Here is a 10,191-nt window from a genome sequence, read left to right as displayed (position 1 = left end):
ACATCTGCACACTCACATGTCACACACACACTTAGCATAACTGGTATCCCTACAAAGAGGAGGAGATCAGCAAGCTAAGTGAAAGGCCCCAGAAACAGCCAATCCTGCCTACACTTTGGTCTTGGGCTTCCAGCTTCTAGAACTACTGTATGGTGGTGCTTTGTCATGGCAGTCCACATAACTGAAACTGGGCCTAGCCAGCAGGGGCCAATCAGAATCATTTAAAACAAAACAAAAAATTTGTTTTTTCTACACAGGGTTTCTCTGTGTAGCCTTGGCTGTCCTGGACTTGCTTTTGTAGACCAGGCTTGCCTCAAACTCACCTGCCTCTGTCTCCCAAGTGCTAGTATTAAAGTCGTGTGCCACCACGCCTGGCCACAAAAATGTTTTTTAAAGATACCCTGCCTCTTTCTATGTAGCCCTGGCTCCCTGGGAACTCACTTATATAGTTCCAGTTGGTCTCAAAACCACAGAGAGCTACCTCTGTCTCTGGAGTGCTAGGATTAAAGGTGTACACCACCGTGCCTGGCACCACGTTTATTATAAGTGTGAACACAGGTGTCTGGGCATCTAGTATCCCCATTCAGCCCTGTTTGTCCATGACTGCCTGGACACACCCTGAAGGTTCAGCCACCTATCACTGTAGGCCAGGCAAAGCTCCTGGCCCCTGTATCTAGGTAGAGCAAACACTGTCAAACTGACCAGCTGGGGCCCATGTCAACCTTGGCAGACCTAGATCGCAGAAGCAGGGCGGGGGGGGGGGGGGGGGAGTGGCAGGCTTCTTACCCACTCAGCAGAAACACTTCACTTAAAAGGGCAAGGGAAATGTACACCAATAAATGAAAATCAGAAGCAAACACACTTTTGTTGGTTTTCCTGTCCTTTTTAATTATAAAACAATAATAAAAATGATAAAAACTAACGTATAAGATTCCGGCCAGCTGTCACCAGCAGGCAGCTCATGGACCTGCTCTATCCCCAGACTTAGGTTTTCCTGTCCTTTTTAATTATAAAACAATAATAAAAATGATAAAACCAACATAGAAGATTCTGGCCAGCTGTCACCAGCAGGCAGCTCATGGACCTGCTCTATCCCCAGACTTAGGCCATCCCATTCTCAGAGCAGCTCAGACTGAACTCTGCAGAGCTCAGAGCCTTTCGAATAGCGGTTCTCAGCCTGTTGGTTGTAACCCCTTTGGAAGGTGGGTGTTGAAGGAGCCTTTGACAGGGGTGGCTTAAGACCATCAGAAAGCTCAAGATGTCTGCCTTATGATTCATAACAGTAGCAACGTTACAGTTATGAAGTAGCAAGATCATTTTATGGTTGGGGGAGGGAGGGTCACCACAGCGGGAGAAACTGTGTTAAAGGACCGTATTGAGAACCACTGCTCTACAACACCTAGAAGTGGAGGACATTGTCACAGCGGGCCCCTCCCCCACACCCTCCAGCCAAGGAAAGTACCCATCATCTATCCCAGAAAGTTCCTGTGAAAGGCATCATCCGGGAAAAGGGATCCATAGCTAAGGAAGGCTCGAGAGATCACAAAAGAGGCAGATAAAGGTCCTCGCAGGGCAGTGCCAACTCCGCACCGACAGGCTGCAGCCCAGGCCGTTAGTAGAAGATAGCAGGCTCGGGTCCTTCCAAGTCTTCCTGCCAAAGTTCAGGACAGCCCCTGAGCTGCAGGCCTGAGCTGGGGTTGGGGCTGGCCACAGGAAGCTGGAGGGCAGGGCTGGAACCCTGGTCCTGGGAGCTGGAGAGCACCTCTGCACTGTGGCCCCAGCAGCCCCACTGAGGCTGAGGCTGTAGTCTCTGGCACGAAGGGCGGGGCAGGAGGGGTGGGCTTCCCAGGGACAGGCAGGGTTCTGGAGACACGGAAAGAGTCTGCAAGAGAAACAAGAAACGGCTGTTGCCTGGCCACTGCTTGGAGACTGAAGATCTGGCTCTCTCCCCGGGAGGGTAGCTGGTGGTCTCTGGATGGCCTGGGCCCAGGGGACAGTACAGTGGAGCACAGAGGTCAAGAACTCTGGCTCCGGAGACACACTGGCAACTTTCAAGTCCTAGCTCTGCTACTCACTAGCTGGGAGAAGTCTCTTCATGTCTGTTTTCCCACCTGTGAAATGAGGATGCTAGTACTTCACAGGGCTGTGTTAGTGGGGATGAACAATCAGATACAAGGACAGTACCAAGACTCGTGTAGGCAAATGGCAGGTGCTCAGTAAAACTTACTCATTAATACCATCTTTCATGGACCACAAGTCATTTATGAATGAATGGATCTCAAAGAAAACACGCAGGTCACCAACTCCAGAAGAATCTATTCAGGAAGCGCTGCCAATACACCTGGGCTTCAAATGTCCTGACAGTGAAACCCTTCATCTTCCACCCTGGCCTCTGTTAAGTCTCAGGGCCAACCTCTCTTCCCAAGGCTGTGCTGACTGTTGCATAGCAATGGTGGCAACTATGACAGTGGCTTGAAGTAGGAAACCCTGTACAAACTAGAGACCATCCACTCTCTTTCCAACCAAACCCTGGGGACCACTGCTGGGGAAAGTGGCAGGGGCCCTGGGACCTACCTGGTACACCTCAGTCAACTCTGCAGGTGCAGTGGATGGTGCCCAACGTCCACTCTTGTTCTTAGGCTCTGGGGATATCTGCATGCCAGGACAGGTTTGGGGTGGTGTCCAGTGAGAGGGGTCAGGGGTTCTCCCTAGGGACTGGTGTAAGGATGACTGTATTTGGGGACAATAAGGAGGTGTCACCCAGGGATCCACATAGGAGATCCTACTCCCAACGTTTTCAGGTGAGATTCGGGGTTCGGGACAAGCGAGTGGGGACCCCCAGGACACCTCACTACTGATGGCTGATCCCAGGCCAGGGCCAAGCATCTGAGCCTGGGAGGAGCTGCCGTCATCGGGGCACAGAGGGCATCGGTGAGAGGACGCTGCGTCCGCGCTCCGTCGGCGCCTGCGCCGCAGACTGTCCTCGCTGAGGCCCAGCAAGGCCGACAGGTGGCCAATGTAGCGGATGGCCAGGCGCAGCGTCTCGATCTTGGTCAGGGTCTGACCTGCAGGCGCCACGGACGGTGGTAGGAAGCGGCGCAGTTCCTGCAGCGCGCGGGCGAGTGTGCGCATGCGCAGCTTCTCCCGCTCGCTAGCGCTCTGCCGCTGTCCTCCTGCGGGTGCCGGCCGTGCTCGTCGGGGTGCCGTTGGGGCGGTCTGGGTATTGCGCTCGCTCCGGGCCGGACCCGCAGGCTGTGAAGGGCGGCGGGTAGCGTAGCAGGGACATGATCCGGACGAATCCGAGGACGAGGCCGGAGACGTGGAGTCGGAGTGCTGGACCCATCCCCAACCCTCGGAGAAAACCCAGTGGTCGAGGCTAGGGAGGCTCTGGGGAGGAGGCGACTGGGCCATGGCTGGTGTGACTCTGGGAAGCCGGACTCGCCTCCTCCAGGCCCTAGCTTTTATCTGGACCAAAGGTGTGAGGTGGTCCCCTGCCAGGTTGCAGAGAGGTGTCAAAACCCACAGAGCCCAGGGAAGGTCTGGACAGGGGGTGCCCTGGGAAAGAGGGCCCATTTGCGGAGGTGTGGATTCTGACCCCTCAAAGGCTCTAATGGAGGCCCCTGCTGCCGGGAAGTGTGGGAGGGACAATTCGCATCTGGATGGAGTTGCTAAGCTTCTCACCGTGCCCCCACCCGCACTCCGCCCAGCTACTGCAGGGTGAATGCACAGGAACCCACTGCCACTGTGTATGGCAGTTCCACAGGCTGCTGGGTACCTGGCTGTCCCTCACGCGCCTCATTGACCCACTTGAGGAGTGGCCACCCTTCATCCTTAGCCTTTGATGGGCTATGCCTAGTAACTTTTAACCAGTGCTTTCAGGTGTGCTGGATCAGATTGGCCTGGAAGAACTGGGCCACAGTGACCAGTCATTGTTGTGGTTTTCCTTAGACCGACCCCCACCCCCGCCGCGCGCGTGCGCATTAGCAAACTTGCTGAATAACACTAAGAAAGTCGTCTTATTGACCGCAGTATCTCTACCTCCTTAAAAAAAAAAAAACAAAAAACAAAAAACAAAAAAAACGGAACCCAGCAGCCTGGAGGAAAAGAACGGGAAGGAGAAATAAAAAGATGGCAAAGCCAACTTTATACCTATGTCCCCTTGAAGTCACTTAATTCCTTTGAGCCTTTGGTTTTCTCCTCAGTAGTAATTGCTGCACAGAGTGGCTTCTGGCTATCACTGGAATGACCCCCTGAAAGCTCTTACAACGGCTTTAACTGCACCTGCCACTTTATAAAGAAAAGCCTGACACAGTCAGGTGTGGTGGCGTATGCTAGTAATTTAGCATTTGGGAGACTGAGGCAGGAGGATTGGGGGGGGAGGCATGAGGTCAGCCTGTACTACCCACTAAGACTTTGTCCCAGAAAAGAAAAAACAAAAAACAAACAAACAAACAAAACGAAAATCTGCCACCAGTGAGGGGGCTCATGGCTATAATCCAAGCACTTGGGAGGTAGAGGCAAGAGTTCAGGAGTTCAAATTCATCCTTAGTTACATAGAAAGTTTGAGGCCAAACAGATACCCTGTCTCAAAAAACGAAAGCTAAAACAAACCCCAGGTGCTAACATTTCAAAGCACTTATGGGCACTCATTTACTTTTGTGCTTTTGTGCAGGACCCTTAACCTGCTTGAGCTTGTCTTTCTGCTTGGCAAGTCGGGAATAAGTATGGCCTCTGTTCCCGGGATTGCTGAGAGAGATAGCTGAGGTAAAACCTACCAAGTACAGGTAGGTCCTCCTTAGCAACAATTGCAGTTTAAGTGGGGCATGCATGTCCTGCATGATCTCCAGGGAAGGAGCTGAGGTTGAAAGCTAAGGGCTAAATGTGTCAGGCCTTGGCCACAGAGGCTAAGCAGATCCAGCTGGGCCTTGAACCAAGAGCATTATTTCATTAGGAGAAAGAGGCAGGAGAACATTCCAGAAGGGAAAGGCCTGGCGGTGGGGTGTCAGGGAGCTACCAGGGCGGTAGTGTGAGGGCCAGGCACATCTGGACCCAGGCTGAGGAGTTGGTTATATCCTCAAGGCCACGGGGAGTCCTTCTGACTTTTGAGCAGAAGGGTAATATAATTTAAAATATCAGTAATCAGTAAGCCAAGGTCAGTGTGACAAGAGTGCTTGAAAGGGACTGGAGAGATGACTCAAGGGTAAAGAGCACTTGTTGCTCTTACAGAGGCCCTTGGTTATATTCCCAGAACCCACATAATGGCTCACAACCACCTGTAACCCCGATTCCCGGGGATCCAACAGGCACATGTGGTGCACATACATGCAAGTGAATGAAATATTCATACACACAAAGCAAACAATTTAAAAAAGCTTTCAGGCTAGGTGTGGTGGTGCACGCCTTTAATCTCAGCACTTGGGAGGCAGAGGCAGGTGGATCACTGAGCTCGAGGCCAGCCTGGTCTGCAAAGTGAGTCCAGGACAGCCAAGGCTGTTACACAGAGAAACCATGTTTTGAAAAATGAAAAAAAAAAAAAAAAAAAAAAGTAAGATAAAAATTAACTTCAGCTTGGGAGGCAGAGGCAGACAGATCTCTATGAGTTCAAGGCCAACCTGGTTTACAAAGTGAGTTCCAGGATAGACAGGGCTATCTCAAAAAAACAAAACCAACCAACCAACCAACCAACAAATAAAAAACCAGCAGGTGGATCTCTGTGAGTCGAGGCCAGCCTGGTCTACAAAGCCAGTCCAGGATAGCCAGGGCTACACAGAGAAACCGTGAAGCCCTGCCTAGAAAAATTAACTTCATTACATAAATTGCATAACCAAATATTTCACTGTGAGAAATAGAAACCTGGTAGATTAAGCCACAGCTCCCCCAATAGCCCTGTGCTGTGACTCTCCATAATGCCAGCACTGGGTGGTTGTCCACTGTCTTCTAACTCAGTCACTGGGTCTGTGTGAACTCATGAACTCAAGTGTCCTTAGGAAGTACACAGTTCTTGGTTTTGGGTCAGTCCTCTGGACCTCCTGTGTTGATGATATTCCCCAGCTCAACAGTGTGGAGGGCAGGGCTATTGGGAGGTGACAGACCATAAGGGCTCTGCTCTCCTGACTGAACTTGGCTTAGTCAAGAAAGCAAGCTCTCTCCTGTGCTCACTTTGTCTTGACATGGGATGGTTTCTGACATAGGATGAGGCCACATGCTGGCGCTGGGCTTCCAAATGAGACAAGGTCTCTCTACTATGTCCTGGAACTCCATGTGTAGACCAGGCTGACCTCAGGCTCACACCTGCCTGTGATGGGACTAAAAGTGTGCACTGCTATGTCCAGCTTTTCTTTTCTTTCTTTCTTTCTTTTTTTTTCTTTTCTTTGAGACAGGGTCTCACTATGTGGTTCAGTTGAACTACCTGGATGATTCTTGCTTTCTCTATTTCCGTCTCTTGATTAATCTGATTGCTTCTTCATTTGCTGGGAGAGTTCCTGCATTTTAATTTCCATCTCCTGGGTGAGCTCAGTGGTTCACCACTTGCCTGGGATGGGCAAGAACCCATTGACAGTGTCCTTCCCAGAACAACATGCTGGAAGATTCCATCTTCTCTTCAGAACTGTTGTGGCCTATTGGATGTGGACTAAGGACTGAACTCAGGTCTTCATGCTTGCAACCGCCTGCAGCCATCTCCCAGCATCCTTTGTGCTGGCTACTTTTATATCAACTTGACACAAAGTGAAGTTATTTGAGAGGAAGAAACCTCAACTGAGTAGATACCACCCTAAAATTAGGCTGCTGGGCTGGAGAGACTGCTCAGTGGTTAAGAGCACTGGATGCTCTTCCAAAGGACCCAGATTCAATTCCCACCACCCACATGGCAACTCACAACTGTCTGTAGCTCCAATTTCAGATGATCTGACACCCTCACACCAATATGCATAAGATAAGATAAAAATAATTTTTAAAAGATTAGGCTGCTAACAAGCCTATAGGACATTTTTTAAATTAGTGATTGATATGGGAGGGCCTAGTCCATTGTGGGTGGAGCTACCCATGGGATGGTGGTCCTGGGTGCTATAAGAAGCAAGTTAAGCAAGCCATGGGGAGGAAGGTGGGGGAGGGGGGTGGGGGGGTGGGGAGGGGGGTGGGGGGATGGGGAGGGCAACACCAACACCCTTCTACAACCTCTGCATCAGCTCCTGCCTCCAGGTTCCTGCCCTGCCTTTTTTCGATGATGAAATACAATGTGGAAGTATAAGAAAAAGTAACTCTTCCCCCCAAAATTATTTTTGTTTGTAGGGTTCCATCACAGCAATAGAAATCCTAACTAATACCACCCCGAAGGGTCTCCAGTCCACCTGGCTGGCCTTGAACTCCGTAAGTAGCTGAGGCTGACCTTGAATTACCAACTCTCCTATATTCACCCCCCAAATACTAGGGTTACAAGCATGTGAAACCATGCCCAGCCTCTCTAATTTTTTTAAAAATGGTTTTTCAAGACAAGGTCTCTCTGTGATAACCTTGGCTGTCCTGGACTCGCTTTGTAGACCAGAGTGGCCTCGAACTGATAGTAATCCACCTGCCTCTGTCTCTCGAGTGCTGGGATTAAAGGCATGCACTACCACACCACACCTCTAATTTTCTTAAGACAGGGTCTCACTCTTAGCTTAAGCTGGCCACTAACTCATGGAAAGGCTCCTACTACAGCTTTCCAAGTGCTAGGATGACAAGTATTGGTCACCACTCTTTTCTCTCGGCTAGTTGAAAGTGTACAATCAGCCATAGTTTTTTCTTTAAAACTCAGTTTTTGGGGGCTGGAGAGATGGCTCAGCAGTTAAGAACACTGACTGCTTTTCCAAAGGTCCTGAGTTCAATTCCCAGCAACCACATGGTAGCTCACAACCATCTAAAATGTGATCTGATGGTCTCTTCTGGCATCCAGGTGTACATGCAAATGGAACACAGGATACATAAAAAAAAAAAATAATCTTTAAAACTCCAGTTATGTTATGTAAACATGTTTTTGTTTTAATCCCAAGTGTGGGATATGGCGCTGTTTTTGTTTGTCCACAGCTGTTAACTATGATCGTCTTGTGCTCTGAAGAGGTGCATGATCTTTGGAAGTTGCAGATAGTTTAATTCTGAGGACTCTGGGAGGGTATGAATGCCAGAGCTGGGGTCAGGGAGGAGGCTTAAAGGAAGAAGGCAGCTGCTGCTGCTCTCCCCACTGCTGTTGCTCTCTCTCTGCCACTGCTGCTTCTGCTCTCCCGGCTGCTGCTGCTTTCCCCGCTGCTGCTCTCCCCACTGCTGGTTTGTCCTACTGTTGCATTTGCTGGGCTGCTGGATATCCTCTTGGGGGGACTTGACCCAAGGAACTAAGTCTAAAGAGGTCTACGTCCCCATTCCCCTCTAACCTTCTTTCTCTCCTACCCAGTGTCGAGGGCTTGAAAGGGGAGTAGAGGTATAGGGACCCAAATAAGGTAGGTAAAAGTTTGCCAACACTAATTCATGCCCCTCAAAACAAAAATACCACCATTTATTATATGTTTATTTATGAGTGTTCTGCCTAGTGTGTGGACAGCTAAGCATGCAGTTGTGGAATGAATATGTGGACTGGCTTTATCATCTCCAGAAAGTTCTGGGTCTCCAGCATTATTCTTCTCCCTCCCCGGACCTGTGGAGCCAGCCTAAGGGGTTTCCTGTGAAAGGAGTTGCTGAATATCAGAAGCCTAACTCCAGCATGGAGCCCTGAACATGCTACATAGCACTTTGCCCTCTTGGGCTGGGCTGGCCTGCTGCTTCTATGGTGTGAGAGCCCAGGTCCTAAGCTGGCAGTATGGTTTCAGATTATATTTCTAGAAGGTGAAACCCTGGTTCTTTACTGGGGTCCTCAGCCAGGCTCTTGAAGCATAGGGCACTCTTCATGTCAGACTTTAATGTCTATCTTTCACCAGCCTCCATTTGGTACAAAGAGGCTGTGTGGGTCAGTGGTTACTGTTTTGGGCTATAGCATTGGTCCCAGGTACACTCCATTTGAGCTGGGAGGACTTTAGCAACTTATTCCACTTTAGTTGAGTTTTTCTTTCCTTTTTTGATCTAGTTTTTTTTTTTTTTTTTTTGGAAGTAGTTTTATCTTCTATGAGGTGAGGGTGGTTCTGGTCTCAGGGTGACTGCCAGGGTGAGGTGAGCAGCATATACCCTAATGCTTAGCCCAGAGCTGACATTCCACTCAGTAGCAAGTTCAGGGGCAGCAAACGGGGGCTTGAGGGATAGACTGGACTGTGAGGATGCTGGTGTCTTCTGAGCCAGCCCTGGCAGAAAGAAAGTGTTCTGCTTCTCTGGAACTCTCAGCCTTAGGTGCCCCGCGCTCCCATCCCATCTTTTTCCTGTGTGGAACCAGCATGGGGCCACTCTCGGCACACACATTGTCCTGCAGTCTCCTGAGCTTCACGCAGAGCTGTAGGTGCTGGCCAGCCAGCCAAGCCCAGAAATAGAGGTCAGAACTACTTCCTGCTGGAGGTGGGGTTCTGACCCAGGTACCGGAACCATCTCCTACTTCCCTGAAGCCCTGGAGGCCTCAAGCATTCCTCTCAACACAGGCGTGCCTAAGCCAGGGATTTACTCTGCTAGAACCTGCCCCATGTGCCATGAGCAAGGTAGGCCTGAGTCTTGCCCTGCGGTGAGCTGTGGGTAAGGAGGCTGAGGCCCGCATCTCAGTGTCCTGGATGCAGAGGCTCATCCCTTCCTGTGATGGGAGGAGGAAGTGGCTAGATCAGGCCAACAGAACTGGTAGGTACATCAGCTTCAGGAGTAAGGCCTTCCTATACTGCCTCTGTCCCAACCTCTGTTTCCTTAATAATGGCAACTGGGTTGCCACGGGGGTTGGTAGCGCTTGCTTATAGCCTGGTTTTTCCTGAACATTAGATGGCCAATGAGATGTCAGTGTTTTTCATCCGTTAAGTCTTCTGGGAGAACTTAAAAATAGAACACACAAAAACCAGGGGTCTTACTGTGTCATCCAGGCTAGACTCAAATTTATGATTTGCCCACCTTAACCTCCTGACTAGCTTTTATAGCAGGTACACTTACCACTCCAGGCTTAGGAAAACACCTCAAGACTCAGAAGTGCAGTCCATACTTACCCTCCTATATACCTCCTTTTTTTTTTTTTTTCCTGAAAAGTATTCAATGGCAGGAACT

At 50.1% G+C, this 10,191-nt stretch overlaps 1 protein-coding gene across 1 annotated transcript; it reads right to left on the bottom strand.

Annotated features, from left to right (window-relative positions):
* Window positions 1-1,466: 1,466 nt before the first annotated feature.
* Window positions 1,467-3,580, bottom strand: Mesp2 (mesoderm posterior bHLH transcription factor 2). The gene is made up of 2 exons (XM_051149449.1): window positions 2,575-3,580; window positions 1,467-1,882 (listed from the first exon to the last, which is right to left on the bottom strand). Exons 1-2 carry the CDS (start codon window positions 3,571-3,573, stop codon window positions 1,613-1,615), a joined length of 1,269 nt encoding a protein of 422 aa, XP_051005406.1. The 5' UTR covers window positions 3,574-3,580; the 3' UTR covers window positions 1,467-1,612.
* Window positions 3,581-10,191: the final 6,611 nt, after the last annotated feature.

The sequence above is a fragment of the Acomys russatus genome, chromosome 7 (genome assembly GCF_903995435.1).
Source record: "Acomys russatus chromosome 7, mAcoRus1.1, whole genome shotgun sequence".
In the NCBI taxonomy this organism is placed as follows: Eukaryota; Metazoa; Chordata; class Mammalia; order Rodentia; family Muridae; genus Acomys; species Acomys russatus.
This window is presented reverse-complemented; position numbering and strand designations above follow the sequence as displayed.

What these genes read in the sequence shown, in the direction of transcription:
- Mesp2 (XM_051149449.1), bottom strand. Translation starts at nt 3,573, where the DNA reads ATGGGCCCTCTTTCCCAGGGCACCCCCTGTCCAGACCTTCCCTGGGCT. An exon ending in AGTTGACTGAGGTGTACCAG is followed by an intron (nt 1,883 to 2,574) that starts GTAGGTCCCAGG and finishes TTTCTCTTGCAG; the next exon opens with ACTCTTTCCGTGTCTCCAGA.